A 24,475-nucleotide genomic window follows, 5' to 3' on the forward strand; every position below is an offset into this window, starting at 1 on the left:
ACTTCATTAATTCAGAATTTCATAATAAAGAATTATCATTCTGGGCCCTGGCTGGTGTAGCTCAGTGGATTGAGCACGGGCCTGTGAACCAAAAGATCAGGGTTCGATTCCCAGTCAGGGCACATGCCTGGGTTGCAGGCTAGTTCCCAGCAGGGGCCAGTTCCCAGCAGGGGATGCACCAGAAGCAACCATACATTGATAAAAAAAATTATCATTCTAATATGAATTAAATAAAACTAACCTTTATGCTACCCCTTTACCAGTAAAGTTAATAGTATAAAGATGTTTGTTGGAAATACTTCAACTGTCTCAAACTGGCATTAGACTCACCTGTTCATTTGCATACAGGGCTGCTAGTTGCAAATTAGTCACTGTTCAGGGGCCCAACAGGCTCTTTATTGGGATGTAGTTGTTCATTAGTTGGAAACTGTATTAGAATGTTTAAAGCCTGTGTTTTAGAAAAAATCTATAATAAAGCACCTTACTAAATATTGCATTTCAATTAATCTGAAATAATGTTTTCAAATATTTTGAAATATTAACTAGCGACACCATTTTTTTGTGAACTGAGTATAGTGTCTTATGAAGAGTCTGTGCAAGTTTTCTCTGAAAAATGTCTTGACATTTAAACTTCCCTAAAAGCCTCCAAGTAGTATTTCTCCCAGAGGGTGATGGCCTGTAATTTACTGCAAAAGTTTTCAAAGTAGAATCGATGCTTTCAGATCCAGAACTAAAAGAGTTACTTGTATGAACAACAGCAAAAACTAGAGTATGAAGTATCAGTATTCCGCAAACCCCAGGTGATTTGGGAGGTTAGCGCCTGATGTTTGAGTGTAAAAAGTAGCTGATCGGGGAGAAACGCAGTGTCCCACATCTGAGATTCTGTCCAAAGGGGATCCATAGGAGCTGAAAAAATGTGTGGAGCATAAGCAGCACGTCCCTCCAGATCCCAGCTTTGAATTTGCCCTGTGCACACTATGGTTTGTTGTTAATGACCAAAAGTCGCTGCTTTGTTGTGGCTAGCCTCCTAGCCGGGTCACGCCTCACACCGCTCCGTAGAGAGGCCCAACATCACCAGAGCCTCAGTTGCTCCTCTTTCTTGACTGCGACAGTCCATTTTGATGTGTGTGTCTGAAAGACACCCATATGTTGTGATGGATGCATGCATTTAAGAGCTGTATTTATGTGATGGAAATGAACCTAGAATGATACTTTGGCCAAACCGTCGTGGTCAACGTCTCACTGTCAGTGTGTTGAACGTCAGAGCGCTGGCACTTTGGGCGTGTAAGGCCCCCGACAGACCTCGGGCTCTTATCAAAGATCCACTTACTGACACGGGTCTCCTGTCTCCATCCCCTCGCCCTCAGGGACGCGTCCCCCGAGGCGGACAGCAACATCCGGCAGATCAACCAAGAGGCGGCGCACCGGCGCTTCCGCTCTCGAAGGCACATCAGCGAGGACCTGGAGCCCGAGCCATCAGAGGGTGGAGACAACGAGGTACCACGTCCCGGCCCCTGCACTCTGCACCTCCCCCTTCCTTGTCCCCAGCTTGCTTCTGTGTTGTGATTTCTTTTCCCCATAAAAGCCATCTAGAAAATAAAGCCCGTGGCCTCACAGCTAGCTAACAACCATCGAGATAGGAATTTAGAAAGTGCTTATAAGAGTCATGTTTGGTGAAGAAGTATCTATATCATTACGAAAGGGAATGACATTATTCTTTGTATGGGAATCTTAGTATTTTTCTCACTCTATAATTTTTTCCCCAGGGTCTAACCACATCTTATTAAATGGCAACACGGTTACCCTATTAGTGCACTTGAGCCCTATAACTTCTTTGGGTACTAAATATAAGCTTTTACTGAATAATTTGACATCACAAAAGAAATTTATTACCAAGCAAATACAAATGTAGGTGAATAGAAATGTTTATAATTTTCTTCTGAAATGTTCATGGTAAAATCCTGGAGGGGAAAGTTATGAATTGAAGAACAAATTAACAGTTACCGTGATTTCTGTGCTGCCTCAACAACTCTGTTTACTTAATAACCCACGAAAGACACTGTGTTAGGAAGAAGATCATTTGCAAAATACTCCAGTGATCAAACTTGGAGAAATTATGGAATCAAAATGAAGGATTCCATAAAAAATTTTACTGAAGGGTACTTTATACCAGTATTTAATTACAGATTATAGCATCTCCACTGTTTTCAGTGTGAATCCTCCGCAGTTAGAGTACAAGAAGATCCATGGAAAGCATCAGTGAGTTCCTGAGATTGTTTCTTTCACCCATGCATTCAGGAACAAGTGTTAGAAGGAAGTCACAGCTCAGAGGTGGGACTGTAAAGTGACCAGGGGGACAGCTCTTGGAACCAGGCTTCCTTGATTCAAGACCTGGTCCTGCCATTTCCTAACACTGTTACCTTTAGCAGGTCACCCTCTGTGCCTCAGTTCCTCATCTGTTAATTAAGGTAGTAGTCATGTCTCTGTCATGATGTTTAAGAAGATTGTCTGCCTCCTAAGTGCTCAGTAGACGTTAATTATGGTTATGGTGATTGTTACTGCTGGGGAGGGGAGGAAAGGATTCCTCATTCCTAGCGTTTAACTCAGCGTCTCCTTCCCTGATAGCCTTGGGAGACCATTTCAGAAGAAATGACTGTCGCTGGAGACTCCCTCAGTCTGGCACTGCCCCCACCCCCCTCCTCCCCAGGCTCTCGGACCAGCCCTCAAGAGCTGTCTGAGGAACTGAGCAGGAGACTTCAGATCACTCCAGACTCCAACGGGGAGCAGTTTGGTTCTTTGATTGTAAGTAATCGTCCTGTTTGAGAAGTCAAGCACATATTTTATCTTTTTTTGTTGTTGTTGCTTTAAGAGAGTCTTATATGCAGATAAGGACCAAGGGTCTTCCAGCTCCCAGATAACTGACATTTTCCAAAGTTCCTTCTAACCTAGCAGAAGCAGGGCTATATCCAAATTAGCCCAAGTAGGTGAGCATCTTTCTTGATTTGAAAAGAATGTAAGAGAATAATAAGAGCTCCTGACTCCTGTAAGTGCCAGCTTTAACCTTGTGGCATTTCTTCTCCCAGTCAAAGGCTCATATGTAGTACTTTTGTCACAAAAGGTGGCATTTTGCATTGGGACATAGAGGAGACATTGGACCTCCTAATTGATCCTCTTAAGTAACACTGCGTATCTATCATTCTCATTTCACAGATGAAGACAAGGTTAGGACAGGAGATAAAAGACACCTCCGAAGCCCCAGAAAACTAGTCCTTGGCAAGGGCGGTGGCATTGGAATACTTACATCAGTGGTAGCATTTGAATTTGGGTTCTCACCTATTAGGGACACTTTCTAGAAGCTTCAGGTGGAGCTCAACCCTGATGAGAAGCCATGGAGACCTCTCTGTGTTTGACAATACAAAGTGGTACAGAAAAAGCCCATAGAAAGTTCCTGCTTATGCATTGAGAACAAATGCAGCCTCAGTTCTTTGAGAAATTGAACTTCAAGATGTTCTGTTGTCAAGACGGTAGTGATGTCACTGAAAATGGCACCCTAGAAAAATAGTCACCCTTACTGTCATCTCAGATGTAAGTGGACAGGGGCACTGACTGCATAAATTGTAAAAGCAAGTGAATACTCAACACAATCGTTACTCCTTCGGTTGCGCTATTTTTATCTAAAAAGGCACCATTGGCCCATACCGTGTGAGTTGCAGTGATTACTTAGTTAATATGGTTTTAGATTAAAATTCTATGAATGTTTTTTCAGAAAGAGAAATACCACTGAGACGAAAATTTAGTACTAAAGGGGCAGGAAGAAAAGAGTTTGCATACATGGGACATTTGAATTGGTAAAACCGTTGCCATGGAAACAATATAAGCAATGAAGCCATATATTTAAAAGCTATAGAAGGAAGTAAGTACTACAGTAATTTTGGCAATTAGACACCTTTGGTCTACCAAGTGAAAAATCATAGTATTCTTCAGCGTTAATATTAAGTTAGCATCTCCTAATTATTTGTCTGAGGAGCTCCGACATTTGCTTATCAAAGCTGTATGAAGTATCCTTAACGTCCAAGTGCTCGTGTCCAAACTATCTTAAGATTGCGTTGAGTCTGGTGGAACTATTACCTAAGAGTGCCCAAGAAAGAGGAGAATATGGACTCTCCTCCAGTTTGGCTGAGGGACGCTTTGTTCCAGAACCATAGGGTGAACTCGTTCTAGAGAAGGAACCCTTCGTGACAAATGCAGAAGACGCCGGGAGTCCCCCACCCCCGTCACTGTCCCAGAGTCTTTCTTTGAACCTTCTCCCATTTTAGTTATCATTGCAAAATGTCAACAATGAGTAAGTGCCACACGCTTGTCCCAGAGACGAACCTGTCGCTCATTAGACCCCTGGCTTTGTCTATGTGTGTCACCTGCTGTGTTCTCTGATTGGATCCATTAGGCTTTCTTAAAAAACAAAAAACTACGCAGATGAATGCAAACTAGTGAGAGAAACATTATACTTTTACACATTAGACTTCTGAGGTTAACGTCACTGTTTTTCCTCATTTTTTATCTGTACAACTTCAACTCCATTAAGAAGCTAAAATTGGAAATACCCGACCCTTCAGAAGTAGCACAAGATTATATTTGGGTTTCTCTGGATATAACAGAGTCCAGTTGGTTCTTTGTTCATGCAGTCAATAATTGTCTAACAAAATAAATCAATACCCTTCTTCTATTCATCTCACACTAGAATTTACCTAAAAGTTGCATCCCAAAGCAGATTATTAGACTTCCAGCTTCTTATTTCCAGTTTTAAAGCAACCCTGCAGTGTGATGGTGGCCTGTCGAGTCCCCTGTCATGTTTTGTCCTTGTTTTCTTCTGCTGTTACTTAAAATAACTAAAGACCAACCACACCACAGTCTACTTTGAACACTGAGGATGAAAATTGCAGAAACATGACTCGAAAGGATCACTCTCATTACTCCGATGTTTCGTTTACTACCTTCCATTACCGTAGAGTGGTGAATGGGATTTGAGTGGTAAGCCAATGAAACTGGTTTTTCTAAGAATGTTTCCTTGATGCTCCTGTCCTTTCCTCCCCTCCAGCAGAGGGAGCCCTCCTCGAGGCTGAGGTCCTGCAGTGTCACCGAGGTGGTCGCAGAGCAGGCTCATCTACCACCGGTAACCCCCTCATTTCCCCGCCCTCCCTTGGCTCTTTCGGCTTTGACTTAAAATCATCGGGGCTAATGAGGAAGAGTTCTTCCCGTGCAAATCCGTTTACTGTATAAATGCGACATTCAGATTCCCCATCAAATTGCCCAAGGAGAGCGGATTTCCAATACAAAGAGTTATTTTTGCCACCAAAGTCTCTAAAATGGCAAAAACTTCATTGCTTAGTTTTTCAGCCAAATTTATGCCAATTAACATTATGTTGACTTAACTAAAAACATACGATCATTTTTTTAAAAATGAACTTAAGCTATGCTCCAGTGCCTGGTGTTTTGAGAACATGGTGAATCCCTCTAAACGGGAAGAACTCTTCCAGATGGGAAGCAACTGTGGCTTTCTCTGACAAATGGCCTAAACTCTTAACTCCACACAGCCTCTGTACCTTCTCTTTAAAGGCAGCTCTCCTGACCAAAGAACTAGCTATCATTTGTTCCCGCTCTCCCACAGCTTTTATAACTAGCAGCAAATAAGGAAGAGTGGTGGGTGTTTAGTAATGGACATACAGAAAAGTGTATGTTCCCATCCAAAGGCAGACCAGAACTGTCTTGGGAGATGCTTGGTATACGCATTAAAAGTAAGAAATGTTGTGTAAATTTGTTTCTTCTTTGAGGGGAGAAAAGACGTGGTTTTAGCACATTCGGTTGGATGCGTGACCCTAACCAATATCATTACAACTACAAATCCTCCATTATTTTTAGCACTAATAGCTTATCCTGGGTGATGGGGGAAAGCGCACTGACAGATTTTGAAATCACAGTGCCTTCCCTACCGTGGACTCCGTTGCACCACTCAGAAGGATATTTTTGCCCAGGTTGTAGTCTTCTATGTGTACAAAATGAGGTAACCAGTACACTAGTCAAGTGCACAGTCAAGACCATAGATTCACTCGCGCCTTCCGGTGGATGCGCTGGTTGATGAGCAGCTTCCTTTCTGGGACGGTTTCAGTCCAGGCTTCCCCCCAAACAACAGTGAGCTCCGTCCAACTCGTGGGGCTTCCGCCTAAGGGTTCTGTGACTCTCCTTGCTGAATCAATGGCATCTTCTCCCCTTTTCAAAATCCATGTCAATTTTATTGGCCAAAAATCTCATTTTCCTGGAAACGGATGGGTCCTCCCTCTTTCCTTGAGCTCTGTGAAGCTGTAAAGTCACTGATCACCGGGGGCTTCTTACTAGAAGTTTGAGTTTGACAGATTAAAGAACCGGCTAATTATTTAACGGTGGTTGCAAAACCATAGCGGTTTTCCGCCCCCGCCCCCGTCCCCCCCCCCCAGTAAGACCTCTCACATCATTATTACTGAGGGTATCACTTCATTGTGTACCCACAGGAAGGCCACCTCCCCACCCCCCACCACCCCCCACAAGGCTGCTCTGGTGGGAGGCTGATGGGGATCCTTTTTTATCTCCGGTCATCAGTGAGTGCTCAGCTTTCCTCAGGCAGGGTGGCTTTTCAAGGGTTCTGATTCATGTCACCTGCTTACTGGCTGTGACACAGCAGTGATTTCCTGATTGGCTCATCATCCAGTGGTCTCCCTAAGTGCATTTCACTGATGCGGATTATCATTTAACAGCCCAGTGCCCCGGCTAGGAGAGCGCGCGCGTCGACTGTCACAGGTGGTGAGGAGTCAACGGTAATGTTACCCTTGCAGAATTTAAGGGCAAAACTATGGGTTGGTTTTAATATTTGTACAATGGTGAATATGCTCTTTTTTTTCTTCTTGCTTTTGGATGACATCAACTTTTCTCGTGCTGCAGAGATTCAGTTTTTCTTTTAAACCTCTCACTTCCACATTGTTCGAAGGTGCCGGGTAAAATGGAGCCAATTTTAGTCTTACAGTTTTGTTAGGAACACTGCTAAGCTTTGGTCAAATACGTTTCGTCTGACCATCAGGGAAATGAATTGGGTCGGAAGGGAACCAGGGAAGCTGCAGGAGCCTCATGCGATTGTACAAGTGGATTTTTGGTTGTGCGCAGGCAGAGTGGTCTCTCTGGTGTTTTCTCTGCCACATTTTAACACTGGGCTCGGTTTTCTGTATCAGGCACTTGAACCAGTGACCTTTTTCTGCTACCAGGGACTCTCCTTACAGGAACAAACAAGTATTCACATACTTTCCCTTGACCTTTGAAAGGTCAAGGAAAAAAATGGTGTTTGTCTAAGCCACATATTTGATATTGTTATATACCTTTAAATACCTACACAAGGGCTAATTTCTGCAGGATGTTGTTGATTTAAAGGAACAATTTAGTTGTATGGTTAGAATTTAATGCTTAGCCTTGTACACAAAGTCAAATTGCCATTCAGCAAAAGTCAGCCTCATTTAAGCTATTGAACCACAGTAATTTCTGTGAAAGTCCTGTGTCGGGCGGGGCAGGCTTAGTCTCCAGCAGAAGTCACGAACTTCCCAGTGAACCAGCACGTTTCCAACTGCACACTAGGAATTCCTGGGGCAGTGAAGCTGCAAGGTAGACAGATCACTTCATGAGGTAATTTTAGCAGGATTCAGTGCTAATGAGCATCATCTTTCATCCACTTTTGCATTTGATTGGCCTTGGAACCTGCTGTCCCCACTGGAGTGTCCTGGTAGCTGTGGTGTTCGGTGACAGGACAGACAGGTCATGAGAGGGCTGGGCTCCATGGTGAGAGCGTCCTGGCAGGGCAGAGTGACCCCCTGAACGCGATCCCTGTGGCCCTCGCTCTACGCTCTTCTTCCTGCCTGGACTCTCCCCTCCCCCACCAATAAATCAAAAATGTGGGTTTGGTTTCCTTTTCCATTTTTAAGGCCTGGGCCGCAGGGGTAGCTCCGAAATGTTTTGCCTGCTCTCTGGCTCCCTGTGCACCTGCCCATCTTTGGGCCGCAACGAGCCGTCTTACTTTATGGCCACATTCGAAGTTTCGGTGGGTCTGAAAGAACCACCTCTGCTTCTCCTCCACAGTCACGCTCCCTCACACCAGTGCCCTTTACTTTCTCTTTTCCGATTCCATCTCCCACCAGAGTACCCGCCTCTTAGTCCCTCTCCTGTCCCTGTCTCCATCAGCCCCATGCTGGAGTGTACACTCTTTCACTGCGGCTGTGTTCTCTTCTCACAAACACACGCACGCACACTCACAGAAAACCGGGATCTCATGTACATATTACTTAGCAACTTGGTTATTTTTCACCTACAGTCATTCCTCTGGGACACATTAATAATTACGTAATATTCAATGATGTGAATGCACCAGTTTGTACAGTTTTCCCATGTGGATGAGCATTCCGCCCCCCCCACCCCGCTCGTTCGGTCCCACACACCAGGTTCCACTTGCCGTCCTGGTGCATCCCTCTGGCCTTAGCAGTGCCTTTATTTCTATAGCATAACAAATGCCAGTTCTCACCTGCAGGACACAAGCCTTTCATTTCCCACAAATCACTGCTCTGCCGGCTGGCTGAGCACGGGCCGTGCCTGAGATAAACAGGGAGGGGCCAGCACGGCCCTCTGGCCTGTGCTGCAGAGATCTGAAAATAAGCCGAGGAGACAGGGATGGCGGGGTCTGAGCGAGCCTCGGAGCACCTGTGATCATCATCCTCTCAAAGCAGGTGGAGACTTTTTTGGGGTAAATGTAGTTGAGTTCTTCATTTACGTGAGAGAAATGGAGCCCCTATGAGCTGAAGTGCCGTGGCTGTCTGGCCTTACGAAACACGATAGTCTACTCAGATGAAAAGCTGTAGGGTGTTAAATGACACTTACTGGCAGCTTTAACTAGTCTCTAATTAGCTTGTTTCTGAAGGTAGGACCCTACACACATCCTACCTTCAGAAACAAGTTAATTAGAGACACACGTGCGCGCGTGCGCACACACACACGTGTGAGCGCGCGCCAGTAGGAATCTGGCCATGGCCCCAGGGCAGCCCCTCCCGTGCTCTGTATGGGGACGCGGAGCCCTGTGCCCCCCTCCGGAGCGTGGTGGGCGGCAGTGTTTTGAGACACAAGTGGAGCCATCAGTACAGGTTGTTCTCATGGTCGTTTGCAAAGAAGTCTATAAAGAAAGACTTTAATGACACCGTCTCGCATAAAGGGAACTGTATTATGGGTTCCCGATTCAGTGCTCAGGAGAAGGGAAAATGAACATTTTAATCAAAGCCAGTGTTCTCTACGACACTCCTCATTTTCCATGATCTGATTAGTCGTATTAACTGGGCCTATGAAAAGAAACCGGTGGCTGGTACCCTGTGCTGGGAGTCATGCAGCTTTAGAAGTCTGTTCTGAGATGGTGCTCGACTCAGCCAAGCTATTTTAGTTTATCAGGCTCCTCATAAATATCCTTTCCAAGGATGCTATAACTGTAAATCTACCCTTAAGGTTTCCAGAACAGAGTTTTCTAAGGGCCTATCTAATTGCCTCTCCCCCAAAATAACTCAACAAGGAGCAAGAAAAGGGCGAATGCCATGTAGGACTTCACTTAGCCGAAGCACTTTTGGTCACCCTATAAACAGTAGTGGGTCACACTTTGCCACACAGACTAGTTGACACTCACTTGGAGTGCAGCTTGGCTCTAACTCGGTTTGGCAGAGTCCTTTCCTATAGTGCCCAGATAAAAGGTAGACCGGCAGTAGCTCTTTTCGGTTGGTGCCACAGCTAGAGGAGGAGGAAGGGAAGGGCTTCAGGCTGTAGACGAATTCATCTGTCTCGAATACTCGTGTGGGGACCAAGTCTGCGAGTTGGTGTTTCTTCTGCCCTTGCTGAGGCCCTGCCCCTCTATCCGGGATGCTGTGTGGTCAGAGTCTTGGAATTAACCAGTACGGGGCCTTCGGCCCTTAGCTGGAACCATGTCAACAAAGTCGTTGCTGCACTTTTAGCAGAAGGTTCTTTTGCAAATACTCTTGCCTTGCCCGTTACACGTGTTTCAGAAATAATCACCGAGGCAGCTGCCATGACCTCAGTTTTTCTCTGGAGTGTGTTGTTGAGCCTCATTAACTGAAGTCCCCAAGTCACATGATAGCATCCTTCATCAGGCCAATCCAGAGCCCCGCAGTGGGCGAGAGACCCTTTGATTGGACCCTCTGCCAGGGCACGTTGTCAGTAGAGAACACGCAAGATGGGATAAGCCCAGGCAGGAGCTGGGCTCAGAGAGTTATTAGATTGGCCAAATAGTTCGTTACGTTTTCTCCAAGGGAAAAAAATTTTCATTTTTACCAATAGCTTTATTGATTTGGATATTTTGAGTATGTTGGCTATCTGCTTCTATTGGCTTGTAGTGGGTAGAGGCCAGGGGTGCTGCTAAACATCTTCCAATGCCTAAGACAGCCCCACAGCAAAGAATTATTTGGCCAAAATATCAACAGTGCCAAGAAACTTGGCAAACCACTTTTGACTCATTTGATCAGTCACAGCACCTTCTTCATACACTGCACAAATCTTTTCTTGCATTTCAGTTGTGTTTTTACCTTCCTTGAAACACTAAAGCATAATACATTGAATATGTATTTCATCTTCACTATTAAAATGGCTGCACAAAAATGCACCAACTTTGATAAGTCTTTTTTAACACATGCTGATATGACAGCTGTCACAATGCAATCTAACAAAATTATTTCAGATGACGGTAAAGATAACTAAGTGCCACTAGAGCCATTGTGTGGAAAAAAACATTAACGGACCTTTTGGCCAGTTCAGTACATCCTCAGCCTAATATCAAGAAAACAACAGCTGGTAACACATCTGAAGAGTGCGAAGATCCTAGTTAGGGAAGGTGGTGCCCAGAGAGAAGTGGCTTCCTTTGGACCTCACGTAATAGTCAGCCTCTTGCTGCTTTTACGTTCTCCTGGGAGCCTTGCTAGCCATGGTTGGCTTCTTGTTTCCTAGCCCCCCACCCTTAGAGTGGTACCCCTTTCTGAGATGCAGGTATGATACGCAGCATCCATACAATCCAGGACTTCCTCCGGAGACAGCAGTGACCTCAGATGTCCGTCCATCCCGTTGCCTCCTTGAGTCCCCGAAAGGCCCTTGCTATTCCAGAGTTCTCCACCCCGACTGCTGCGTACAAGCAGAAGTGTCTCAGGAACCCTTTTTTGGTCTAGTTTGGACTATCTAAACATAATCCCTCTATCCTGGACAAGTCTCTGACCCCAGAAGCTGCCTGTGCTTCCTTTACCCTTTAACGAGACAGACTCCACGTGCGCAGACAGGGTAGGTACAGCCTCAGTTCTCAGGCTTTTTGGAATTCTGACCTCATGCTGCCAGGTGGCTTCCTGAGCTGGGACGGTTGGGGTGTCTTGCTCAGTCCTCTTGATTATAGGCTTCTGGTGAGAATGCAGGCTTCCCATAAAAGACATAGTGCAAAGGCCGTAAGCTGATGAAGATTTCAGGAATAAGCTAGGAGAGTGTCCCTGTGGCAGCTGAACTGAGGGAGGAACATGCAGAGCATTCCTTCACAGAGCAGCGCTTGACCATTCGAAATACCTTTAAGCTCCACATAGCCCGACAGTCAAATGCAGTATCCGAAACAGATTGTGTTTTTCTCGTTCCTCATCTCAGGAGCAGCAACCTTTATATTTAAGACTTACTGGCATTAGAACCGAGTGCTGTAAGGTTTTGGACCCTGTAGGGTTCAGGTCAGAGTACATTGGGTAGATTGGAAGGTACTGGAAATCCACTGTTGTTTTCCAAACACTAATGTTTTGGGTCCCCGCAAAATTAACTTACTTTGTGTAGAAAAAAAATAGTTCTCCGGGTGTACATTACTTGATGAAACTGATCAGAAAGCAAATGCATGAAATAATGGTGATTTCTTACACAAACAGCCATCAGTGGCCTATGTACACACCACGCCGGGCCTGCCCTCAGGCTGGGAGGAGAGGAAAGATGCTAAGGGACGCACATACTATGTCAATCATAACAATCGAACCACAACCTGGACTCGGCCCATCATGCAGGTATGCAGATCGCTGGGCCACTTACGCTCGCAGGCAGTTGGGGCCGACGTGTAAACGAGCTCCTGGCTGCTGCTGTTGATGTATTGTCCTGAGAACCTGTTTGCTAGAAATGTTTCTCCCCACAGAGAAAATGCCTTATTTTAAGTGTAGCATATGCCTAAGGAAGAATTTGATCCCCCAAATCAGTCTGTTCCTGAGTATTTATTTTTAAATGTCATGTGAAAGGTGTTTTCCAAGTCAGAGCCTATGACAATGTGTAGCGTCTCTCCCACCCCTCCCCCTTTTTCCTGAGGCCCATTTTCATGGGCTAGTGATTCATTTTTATTTCCCTTGAATGCTTCCTCACCTCCCTCCCCCATTATTATGTTTAATCATTTCCTCCATGCTTTTAATAGGCCAGACCTCTCATTACTGCTGGCCATGCTGTTGTTTGGGGCCACACTCCCAAGCACGCGCGCGCGCACACACACACAAATCCTTGTGTGAAGCTAACTTGTTTTTGCCTCCAACGTAGCTCGCAGAAGATGGTGCCTCTGGATCCGCCAACAGTAACAACCACCTAATTGAGCCTCAGATCCGCCGGCCTCGTAGCCTCAGTTCGCCAACAGTAACTTTATCTGCCCCACTGGAGGTGAGCGGGCCACTCAGCTAACTGGGGTCACGTCTATCCTGCGACTTCTCATTCTCTCTTCTCTCTTCACTTGAACTTCAGTTCTGCAGCGACCTTCCTCTCTGATCATTCCATGTGTTTGTGGTGGAGGGTGTTCTCGTGCCACGTGACTGCATGCTTCTCTGTTCCGCCCAGCTCGCAGCCCCTGGGCCCCCAGCTGATTCTCATTCTCGCCTGGCCTCGGCCGTGGTGGCTCGTGCTGGACGCGTGGGCCCCTCCTTTCAGAACTTCATTCATGTTGTGTTTCGCTCCTTCTTGCTCGTTACCTCATTACACATGCATAATAACTCTTTCAAGTACCAACGTTTATATTGAGTTTTAAATCATAGCTGTGGCTTTGATCATTTCTTTTCCTTTTGACTGGAGGGTCTGTCATTGCGTGGGTGCACATCTGTGTCTCTAGGTCATTGCCGGGCATCTGCGTGTGCTCTCCCGTCTGTGTGGTTTCAGTGCCATCCCTTAATATCACCGTGGCAGAAACTTGGAGAAGCTGGAGCGTAAACATTCGAGTTCTAAACTTGATGGAGTCCTAGAGATAGCAGTGGGATTCTCTGTGCCCTGGGCTTGGGTTGCTGATAAGAGGGAATGGATGCTAGCCCTCTTCCCAACTGTGACAGAAATGTCATGGGTGGTTGTCTTCGATGATACAGGGGTTTCTCTTTGTGCTCTGCAAATTGCCCACCCATTCTTCGTGGGAGTGGGAGCTCATTCCGAGCAGAGGCCCATTGTTCTCCACCCTCTGCGAAATCTGCATCCATGATTCCCCGTAGGGAATGATATTTTCATTGTATGTCCAGAAACTATCAAAGAATGGTGGTTTAAAGTAATTCATGCCATGTGTTAACCAGCAGAATAAGTTTAAAGTTAGAGTGATTTGAAAGTAAGTGACAGAAACAGGTTTTCTAGCAGCTGCTCCCTTGTCCCTCTCCGAAAAGAGCATCCTCGATGCCCCGGGGACGTTGTGACACCTCCGCCTCAGCGCCACATGAAGCGTTCTAATGCTCGTTATTATTCCTCAGGGTGCCAAGGACTCTCCCATACGCCGGGCTGTGAAAGATACCCTTTCCAATCCACAGTCCCCACAGCCATCTCCTTACAACTCCCCCAAACCACAACACAAAGTCACACAGAGCTTCCTGCCCCCCGGCTGGGAGATGAGGATCGCGCCGAACGGCCGGCCCTTCTTCATTGACCATAACACAAAGACTACGACATGGGTAAGGTCGCTGCTCCCGTGCAGCCCCGTTTCCATCGTGAGGGTCTGGCCTTGATTCCTTCGTGTCCTCACTCCGTGCTCATGGTTCTCGTAGAGAAACGTCACCGACACCGAAGCTCGTCTGCAGAGGGTTGAGCTCAGCTCGCGTCAGGATTCTGCACGTGTGGGCTGGTGGGAGCGGGGGACGTGCGGGCGCCGGGCAAGGGCCAGCGGTCGGCCCCGGGTTGGCTGTCTTGTCTCCATAGCACTCCTGGAAAGCTAGCGTTTTGACAGTTTATCGTACTTGGTAGGGGGAAAAGAAGTGTTCCATATTGCCAGGATGTTGATGTCTTTGTTTCATGTCTCAAGATAGTGTAATAGGGATTCCAGTCTTTTGAAAAATAATGTTTCTTTGCCAGTTTCTTTTTGCATTTTTATTCACATGGCCCATCTTTGTTTGATTTGGCCCTTCCGTTTGTACTGTTCACCTCAGATTAGTATTTCACGCGTCTGTGCTTCATTTCACACCTTCAACTGGGGAGGAGGAGATGTACTGAAGGGCTTTGCTTAGAAACTTGATAGCTCTTTTTTGTGAGCATTTTGTCAAACTTGACTTTTCTTCTCACCCTGCCCTTCCCCAGGCCTCTGAGTCGTACATTAGAAAGAACCCTCTGTGTTGTATTAACTTGGACAAGATGGGATTAATTAAAAGTGAATGGACCGCCCTGCCTGGTGTGGCTCAGTGGATTGAGCACAGGCCTGCAAAGCACAGGGTCCCCAGTCCAATCCCCAGTCAGGGCACCTGCCTGGGCTTCAGGCCAGGTCCCCAGTAGGGGACACGTGAGAGGCAACCACACATTGATGTTTCTCCCCCTCTCTTTTCTCCCTCCCTTCCCATCTAAAAATAAATAAAATCTTTTTTTAAAAAAAGTGAATGGACGTATTTTTATATTCCCCTGTAAGTTCACTTTTTAGCTGAATCAGTGGTAGCTTATGTAATGTAGCATATAGTTGTTTTTTTTAAGGGTCAGTGCTTTTTTCCTACTGTATCACCACAGGCCTATGATTGAACAGCAGTTGGTTCTCTTGATTCTGACTATTTCTGATGCTACAGGAGGTTTGTTTTTCTTCCCTTATGTCCTCAACCAGTGGTCTGGGTGCACAGTTTAGCTCAGTCCTTCTAGTATCTCTGCTGCTTGCTCAGAACTGATGGGACGGGAAAGCTGGCCGAGTGCTGCTGGCATTGCTCTTGGCCCCTAGCTCTCTGGTCTTGGACCAGCAGTGGACACATGCTTTCGACTCCCACTTCCAGCGAAGACTCGGAGTGTGTCCATCTGACGGAACAGCAGTACGGTGTTAATGAGAGGCCTGGACTGAAACGGCCTAGGCTGTCCTTTATACTTGCCTGGGGTGTGATGCTACTCAGTTCCTTGAGAATTGGACGGCCTGGATGGGGCGCGCTCTCTCCCTCTCTCTCTCTCTCTCTCAAACCCTATGGATGGATCATGATATAACACATCACCATGAGGACATTCTCCACATTTGGGGCAGGACTGGGACCGTGCCTTATTGCAGGACATCCAACATCCTTGGTCCCTGCCACTGAATAACCACCATTTCTCGAGTCTCCCCCACCATAGTGATGATAACCAAAAATGTTATCACACTTTGCCAGACACCCCGTAGTGAGAACCAATCTAAAAGTTCCTCTTTTAAAGTAAAGCAATTGCCTGCCAAGAGAATTTGTCATTTAGATCCTGGTGATATTCATTCAACTCATAACTACCTCTAAGGCATATAATGATACATAGCTTTATTTGACTCACCTTTGAGTGTGAAAATAATATGACAGGTGTGTGGCCGAGATGAGAATAAGAGATAGGCAGCTTTGGGGAAAATATACTAAGGGAAATTGTTTTATTTCGTTTTTTTTTAAATTCTCACAAGAATCCTTTTTAATCAAGGATATATTCTTTTGTTGTTTTTGTTGATTTTAGAGAGGAAGGGAGAGAAAGAGAGAGAGAAAAACATTGATGTGAGAGAGAAACATCAGTTGGTTGCCTCCCAGATGCACCCCAATCAGGGATCAAACCCACAACCCAGGTCTGTGCCCTGACTGGGAATCAAACCCACAACCTTTTGGTGTCTGGGATGATGCTCCAACCAGCTGAGCCACCCAGCCAGGGCAAGATTGGTTTTTAAGTCCTTTTTTCCTCGTTGACATAGAATGTGTGGCTGTCCTGCTAGAGTACCCATTTCCACAAATCCTCGGCCAGAAATGGGAGCTCCAGAAATAGGGGGTAAGTAGTGTCAAAGTAGATGGATTAGTGTATGGAGCCGCTGTGGCTCGCCAACATAAGCTATGATTTTAGTCATTTGAACTAGCTTAGTAATCAGATTCCCCTAACCTTTTCACAGCCTCCCGCGCCACAACTGCAGAGACTACAGCTGGGCGCATTTTATGGTAAACAGCACCATTGTGCTTCGTTGCCTGCCTCGTAGCTGAATGAAACCCGGGCTGAATTTCCAGTTGTCCCTTTCTACCCGGATGCCTGTTATTGACTGATTCACTGATTTAAAATGTTAATGTGATAAAACAGCATTTCGTTGCTGCTGCCAGTGTTGAAAACCCTTAAGGTGACAACTGGAAATTCCCCCGTTACTCCCCTTCGTAATCAGACTCTTAATCCGGCTGGGCCAGCTGCTGTCTCTCCTTCTGAACAAAGGCCTGTATAGAATTCTTACTGTCAAAGACAGGCTCTGAATTGCCTGTTGATTTGGACCAAAGATGGAGGGGTAGAGGGAACTGTAAGGATACTGTTCAGCTTAACGTCTATTTTGAGTTGGTTTGGGCTTTGTTTCGTTTTTTAAAAGAGAGAACAAATGAGAGGCCAGCATAGCTTTTCGTAGGTTTGAGCCTTATCGTGGACAAGGAAGAAAGGCTGGTGGCACGGGAGGGGAGTAATGAACACAGTGCTCTGTCCGCATCAGCCTGTGGGCTCTGGACCCCTGCACTAAAGCCACAGCACGCAAAGAATCAGGACAGCGGCTCCCTGTTTTGTTCCCCTGAAGTCCGTTTCTAAAGCATGACCTGATAGGAAAGCAGCGTCCATCTGGAATAACATCGGAGACCCTGTGCCTGCCGGCGAGGGTCTGTGCACCGTGCCCTGTCCCTTAGTACCACCAGGGAGAGAACCTAGGCCTGTGAGCTACTGACAGGCCCTGTCCGTGTGAAGATTCCCTGCGGCCAGACTTCCAGCAACTAGTTCATTTGTCCCCGCCTGGGGCAGGCCACAGATGCCTGTTGGAGGTCACCAGGTGACTGAGGAGAGATAACAGGAGGCCTTTGGTTTGTCCATTCCGCCTGCTAAGCGTGTATGTAAGAGTATGTTTGTGTCTTCTACTGGACAAAGCATTGGCTTGTTTTTGCAGCAAGGAAGACTATGCCTTAGTGAAGTTTCAGGTCTGTCCTCTACCTGATCCAAACTGATGAACTCCTGGTAGCCTGGACGTGGCTGTTGATCTCTCCCAGGATGGAGGGGGAAAGCTGTTTTTCTGACCAGCGAGTGTTCCTGTGTTATCTACACAATGTGTGTGTGTGTGTGTGGTGATTCTGCTAGGAACCCTTTTGGGTTTTTAAAAAGATGCTGCTCTTTGCATTCTGTTTAAACCTCTTTCAACTGTATGGAGGGAAGTAGCTGGGAAATATTGGAATAATTGTGAAATGGTGAGTGTTCTTAACTGTGCTAAGTATTTTATTGTGCTTCACCATATTTTATTCATGTATAGTCACATCATTTGAGACCTCATTAGTGTTCCAACTCTTGGCATCCCTAAGGTTGGGGCCTTGGCTGCCCTCCACCCGTGCCATCAGCATGGGGGTGCCAACTTCTTCCTCGGTCGTTCAGGGGGGCAGGGGACTTCTGCATGCCCCTGCACTTAAGCTTCAGAGACAGAGGGTGCAGCTGCTGCCGTTATTTTATTTTTGTTGGTGTAATAAAATGACATGACTCCTAGGGCCCTGTCACCCTCACACTCCGTCAGTGCTGGGCCTGCATGCAAGGCCATCATAGCAGACCCACACAACTGGGCCTATGTTCTGCTTCAGGATCCCTTCACCCTCAGCCTCTATTCACTGCTACTTTAACTTTAGGGTCTTCCCCCCTTTTAAATCACCAGCTGTTCACCAAAATAGCTGGTTGTCTTTCATAGTAGCTTCTATGTGTGATTCCAAGACATGGCTGGCCTTGCCCATGGCATTGGAAGCCCCTGTCCTCTTTTGTGTCATAGTGGCCTCAGGCTTTCCCCACACCTGCATAGTCAGGGGCTGTGCTCCACAGCGTCCCCTGTAGTTGTGACTCCATCCCAGCTCAGAATCTGCCGTGAGTGGGTGGCTTTTGTGGAGTTCTGTGCTTGTAAATTTTTCCTCTATCACAATGAACCCATCACAAATGTTTCTCAGAATACCAGCTGTTCAAACTTTCTAAATCCTAAATCTGTTTAATATATCTATTGACACTGTATGTGTTCCAATATACTACAGAATACTGAGCCTATTTTATTCCTTTATTTATCATTTTTTAAAAGCATATGAGGAGGTTCAGGGTCAATATCGATCATAAACCACTAACATGATTAATTCTGCCAATTAAAAGTTTGCTATAGCTAACAGAAAGCAAAAGTTAATTTTTTTGTGATTTTAAAATTTTTGCCAATTTCAAAAATCTGTCACGTTGTTATAAACCAGTAATACTAATGGTTTAAACTGTTGACTCGGAAAAAAATAACTTCTTACAGCTTTACTGAAATATGATTCACATACCAAACAGTTCACCAATTTAAAATAGATAATTGAATGGTGTTTGACAAACAGTGAACAAAAATGAGCAGCCATCACCATAATCAATTTTGGTGATTGATTGTATGACGGGAAACCCCTTTCCCATTAGGGGTCACAGAGTAAATTTTATTATTTTTTCAAGGTCTTTACTAATTATTTCATTTGGGAAAGTGCCAAGGCAGAAAATCTTTTACTCATTTGACAGTAATAAGGGCTGTAATTGAAATAAAGGGTTATTTTTTAAGGATTTTTTTTATTTTAGGCTTATTTGATGAACATTTTATTATTCTGAGTTTTATCACTTATTTTCTAACCTTTTGAGTTTAAAATGTGCACTCTCTAAGTCACCTGGCATTTTCGCTGGTCCATATCAGTGAGAGGCAGCCCCTAGACGATGGACCAGGACCCCTGGCGAGTTCTCGTTCTTCCTGAAACTCTGTTTCCTCATCTCAAGAGACCAAGATCATGTACCCAACCCCTAACAGAAGGTTGCAAGATCATTATGTCTGACTATGCTTTGTCAGTTAGAAAGTGTGACCACAGATGTCAGACTGTGTATTTCTCTTTTGTTGCTTCTCTGTGGCCTCTTTAGAAGCAAATCCCTTACGAAAAATCTTTGGCCAACTTTTAAGTATTAAGATGTACGTGAGAATCTAATGTGCAGAACTTGAGAATCTCAGTAAAGCCGTAGAGTAGGGACGAGACTGTGTGAAGGAGTGAACTCTCTCTGGGATGGGATGCGGCTTGCCAGTCAGGCCAGGCTCAGATTCTCTGCTTCCATTCAGGAGAGAGTGGGAGGGAGGAGCAGGGAACTCAAGTGCTGATGGAGAAGCTTTTCCTAACTGTTAGGCCAGCTACCCCGCCCCAGAGCTCCAGATCCAGTGGGAGGTTTACACTCTAGGGCTCACTCCCTCTTCCGTGGAGTAGGGCCTCCTCTTGGTGGGCTCCCTTTATTCCGGTTTCCATAGTGACAGTACTGCTGGAACCCTCTTCCTCTTCACCTTCACCATCTCGGGAAAACGGTTAACCTTTTATTCAAATAGTCTTACTCTCCTTCTTTCACCAAGGACAAGGAGGAGGAGTGGACTCTTTTTTGAGAGATAATTAGCCAGGCCTCCTGTTCAAAGAAGGGACCCTCCTGTCCCCCTGTGCATGCAGGAGCGTGGCAGTCCCCCTGGCTGCCTTGGAGCACGCAGCTCCCAAAGGGGAGGAGCCAGTAACAGCACACAGTCAGTCACTCCTAACACCTTCTACCTTTTACATTTTTCTTGCAGGAAGATCCACGCCTGAAATTCCCAGTACACATGCGATCAAAGGCACCTTTAAACCCCAATGACCTTGGCCCTCTTCCTGTGAGTACACTGGAGATACCTGGACAAGTCTGAAAATGTTTATTCATTCCTCTGCCCAGGTTTGATGGAGAGGCCCTGTGACAATTTCTCTAGACTTTTGGGGCCCTATCGGTCTGTAATTTCTTCCTAGACTTGGGTGTATGACTGAATTCTAATACATACAGTGCATCCAACAGTCAGTACGTATGAAGGAGGTGTCTGCATTGCCCACCGCTGGTAGTAGGTAGGCTGCCTAACGAGGACATGAGAGGCACTCTTTGCAGGTGACCATTTAAGCAGCACATGCTTGTTTTGTAACGTAGCAACCACTGAGTTCCCCCCACAATGCCGATTTGGTCCCCAGGAAGAAAAATATTTAAAATGGCGGGTGAAAAAAGCATAGGTAACCACAGAAGATTTATGTAAGTCATTTAGCCTGCCAGATATTGCCAGTTTTCCTTCCTGGTTGATGACAGCTTATAAATCTAATTTTTAAATCAATTTGTTCTCTTTGGGAGCCAGAGTGGAATTGAGTTATTTACTCCAAATCGAATTTTGAATGAATTTTTCACCATACACCCTCCTCCACCTGCCCCCATTAAAAGAAAAGCATTATGGGGGTGGGGTGAGGGGAGGGGTGGAACTATAAAATTATTTTTAAGTGAAAGGGCACCGGAAATTTTTTGGTTGTTTTTTTCCAAGCGTAAGAACCTTTTCCGTTGCCTGGTGTGTGGTGTCATATGGCGAAATTTGAGGCCAGGAGGGTTAGGATTCCATCTTTATTCACTAGGTTGTACAAACATCCCTCACTCTCCAAATCTGCTTGGTTCCTGGGCTTAGAGGCAAAGAGCCCAGAACGTGTCTGGACAGTGAGTTTCGAAAGGGAATGAACCTGGTGGGTGTCTGAGTTTCAAACAGCAGGTAGGCACAGTTCAGATAACGAGGGCGTATCGGCCCTCTCTTGAAAAAAATTACCCAGGTCTCTTTGGTTCCCGAGATTGAACGGGGCGCATGCACCGCAGGGGAGTGCACGGGTTAGATTCCTCAACCTGCGATGACGTGAAGGAAGCAGCTGTTTCTAACATTTTCGTGTTTCCCTCGCCCTCCCTGTGGTACTCAGTAAATATCTAATTCAATGAGGTATTCAACCCCCAGTGCAACTGTTCCACGGTATGCTGAGCTTCCCCCGTGAAGCCTTTGAAATAGCAACCCCTGTTTCTTGTTCGTGCGGTGAATGCACCTGAGATCATGGAACTAGTGATTCAAGTGTGTTGTCAAGGGCTACCTTGAAATGCGTGCAGTTCATTCCTCACATCGGAATGTACCTGAGGGGCAAGAGGAAGAAAGGGTCCGAGAGTGTCTGATTTTGCCTTTGATGTTGGCTTGGCGCACTCATTGTTTGTATTCTCTCTCTTTTTCCCTGACATCAGCCTGGGTGGGAAGAAAGAATTCACGTGGATGGCCGAACGTTTTATATTGACCACAGTAAGTAGGCGCCGGTGTGGACGCACAGGGATTGCAGGTAAAGGGAGGGGGGAGGCTGTTTCAAATGTGAGAGTGAAAGCTTTGTTGTTTACTCTTTGTCTAGGCAGCCAGGTGTTATGTGGACAGAGTGGTACGAGAGAATCAGGGCCCTCGCACGGTACTGTGCTCTCCTTTGCTGTAACGTGGCCCGTTGAGCTTTTACCCAATCTGATCTTGCGACCTATTAACTTTTTTTAAAATTTAAGAGCTCTTTTTTGGTTGATGACCCCCTTGACCTTTGTGCTTTTAATAAATACACTCTGGTAATAGAAAATAAGATTAGAAGTGACGACAGAGCCCAAAATCTGTGCGTGCGCAGTGCTTGACGCAGCATATGGGTGTTTGAGACGCCACCTCCGCGGGTGTCACAGCGAGGTGCCCGTTCTGACTTATTTTCTATTCATAGCATGTTTCCTTGCACCCAGCACACTAATATATACGCAGTCCTTTTCTCGAAATTGCAGTATATTTGCTGTAGACATTGTCCCCAGCACCTATGAAAAAATGTGTGGTTTCTCATTTCAACTAAAAGTTAAACTAATAAAGGTTTGCTTTTAGCCAGTGGTTTATTGTCTTTCTGGAAGTGACACATTCTCCATATTTATATATACCTTACAACCTCTGAAAATGTATCTTAAAAATAAGTCTTTGAATAGATTTAAAGTTCAAATCAAATCACGTGTGCAGGTTGGCGGTCTGCTCTTTGTTGTCATCCGGTACCGGGTTTCCCCAGCCTCACGTCGTCCTAACTCATCACGTTGATCAGCTGAGCACACTGATGAGCCAATTGCTGGGAAGTCTGGCACAAGGATGGGGCTTGTCACTCTCTCAGGCTCAGTGCCTCTTCCAGGTGTGACTAAGCAGTCAAGTACATTGTAGACAGACATTCATCTTCTGGCACGGGGGTGGAGGGGTTATTATGAATTGAATTAAGCAAGGAGCCCAACAGTTCAGAATTAAGCCAGAGTAGAAGTCCTCAGGGTATTTAGGGGTACAGGCTCCCCTTTGGTTTAAATTAGATTATGTCAAGGTACAGAGACCTTGTTTTGTCTTCAACCAGGAAAAGTACTGTTTACCTGCTTTCCAGAATTTTATAGTGAGCATAAAATTGTCACCATCGATGCTTTAAAATAGGTGTGTTTCCTTAATTTGCTATTTATCATTTTCTTACCATAATTTGCTAAAGGAATAGGGGGGATTTGTATTTCTTTTGCCAATTAAAAACAAAAAATAGGTGTTTGGTTTTGGGTGGTTGTTGTTTGTTTTATTTTGTTTTGTTTTTTCAGGTTTTTTTGTACCTTACAATTTGGTTTGCAGAGATAGGTACAAAGAATAATGATTTTATTAAAACAAGGTCTTACCCAGTAATGCAACCTTGACCTGCAACACACAGAGCATTTCACACAACACTGTGGCCATGTCCTGGCTGGTGATCTTTGGATCAACCTGAAAAAGACTTTAGAAATGTCCCTGAGGTACTGCGAGCACCCAAAGACAAAGGCAACACTATTGCAAACAGCCATCCTAGTGTATGTTAGAAATTATCAAATTGTAGGCTGTGTTTCTAGTGGTGTGCATAGGACTAAGACAATATGTAGCAGATATGTTGGAAAACGGTGACTTGAAATGGGTTCATGGAAGGTCCATGGTGTCGTTGTTAGGAAGTTCAAGTCCTTGGTCAGAAAGGGGAAAGAATTTACCCTGAGAAGCAGCAAGCACCTGCAGCCTGGGAGGCAGAGAGGGCAATTTCTTAACCCTAATCAGTCCGCCAGACCCTCCCTGCCCAGCAGTCCTCATTTCTCCTGCTAGAACAGAGTCCGTGGGGGCTCCTCCTTCCAGGGAGCAAGACTTGCTTTTGCGCACCCATACTGAAAGGTCCTCTTAACCGAACGGTACACACTGGACCAGAAACGATGTAAGAGAAAGATCTGAGTATGAGAACCTCATTAACCACTAGCTGTTAACACGGCATTTCTGCCATTTCTCCTAATTTATCAAGGTTTACTCAATGGAAGGTGATAAAGGGGTGCCTGTCAGTGAACCTGAGTTCAGTTCATGTGCCTTTTCCCCGAAATCCAGTTTATGAAAAGTGCATAATACCTCTTTTTAAGAGGCTTTTTCAAACTGTTAGGGACAATGCCAAATGGGTTGAATTGCCTGGTGGCGATGTTTAGGAATCTCTCCACCTTCCCAATGAACCTCCCTTTCCAAACAGTTTCCCCACATCTGATCTCTAGCAAAATTCAGCATCTCATTTTGCTGTCACAGAACAGAAACCAGGTCATCCTTCATAGGCTGTTTTACTGTGCCAGCAGTCATCCTGAGAGTTACTCAGGGTCATCCTGTCTTCCAGCATAGCTGGGACAGGTGGCTGCACTCTGAGTGACGAAGACAGCAGTGCGCTTCTCTCTGAAATAATTAGGTTATTTATTCTCCACTTTGTAAATCCTTGAGAAGTTAGGCATTTTCAAGATTAATAATTTCAACTGTCTGAAAGGTTTAATTTCAGAAGAGAGAATGCTCAGTACTAGTCTCTTTAGGTGCCTTGATTCATTTGGTTGACATATATCAAATAGCTTGTATGTCTCAAACCTGGTACGGAATGTTAAGGGAAGAGCTTGACCTGAATCTCTCCTTCTCTGAGGAATTGTGACATTCTTTGTAAAGACCAGATATGCCCCACAGCTGAGGAACTGGCCACAGGTGTCTGGTACACGAAGCTAGGAGAGAAAATTAGGTTCCACTGATGCTATAAATCCTGTTTTATTCAGTTCCGCCCACAGCCTTACC

The 24,475-nt window shown here is 45.5% G+C and overlaps 1 protein-coding gene across 9 annotated transcripts in view; it reads left to right on the forward strand.

Moving 5' to 3' along the window:
- The window catches only part of NEDD4L (NEDD4 like E3 ubiquitin protein ligase), a 289,828-nt gene that overhangs the window by 234,041 nt on the left and 31,312 nt on the right, over positions 1-24,475 (forward strand). For 5 of the 9 annotated variants that reach the window (XM_037034990.1, XM_037035015.1, XM_037035006.1 and 2 more), the window contains 9 exons: positions 1,368-1,497; positions 2,626-2,802; positions 5,096-5,170; positions 6,786-6,845; positions 11,994-12,125; positions 12,640-12,756; positions 13,815-14,012; positions 20,105-20,182; positions 21,592-21,646. In XM_037034990.1, the coding sequence (XP_036890885.1) occupies positions 1,368-1,497; positions 2,626-2,802; positions 5,096-5,170; positions 6,786-6,845; positions 11,994-12,125; positions 12,640-12,756; positions 13,815-14,012; positions 20,105-20,182; positions 21,592-21,646 (1,022 nt within the window). The remainder of the gene's footprint in view (positions 1-1,367; positions 1,498-2,625; positions 2,803-5,095; positions 5,171-6,785; positions 6,846-11,993; positions 12,126-12,639; positions 12,757-13,814; positions 14,013-20,104; positions 20,183-21,591; positions 21,647-24,475) is intronic. The other 4 variants (XM_037034997.1, XM_037034973.1, XM_037034966.1 and 1 more) reach the window with 3 other exon arrangements.

Source organism: Sturnira hondurensis, unplaced genomic scaffold, assembly GCF_014824575.4.
Source record: "Sturnira hondurensis isolate 20B ecotype Veracruz unplaced genomic scaffold, ASM1482457v3 Scaffold0001872, whole genome shotgun sequence".
NCBI classification, from domain to species: Eukaryota; Metazoa; Chordata; class Mammalia; order Chiroptera; family Phyllostomidae; genus Sturnira; species Sturnira hondurensis.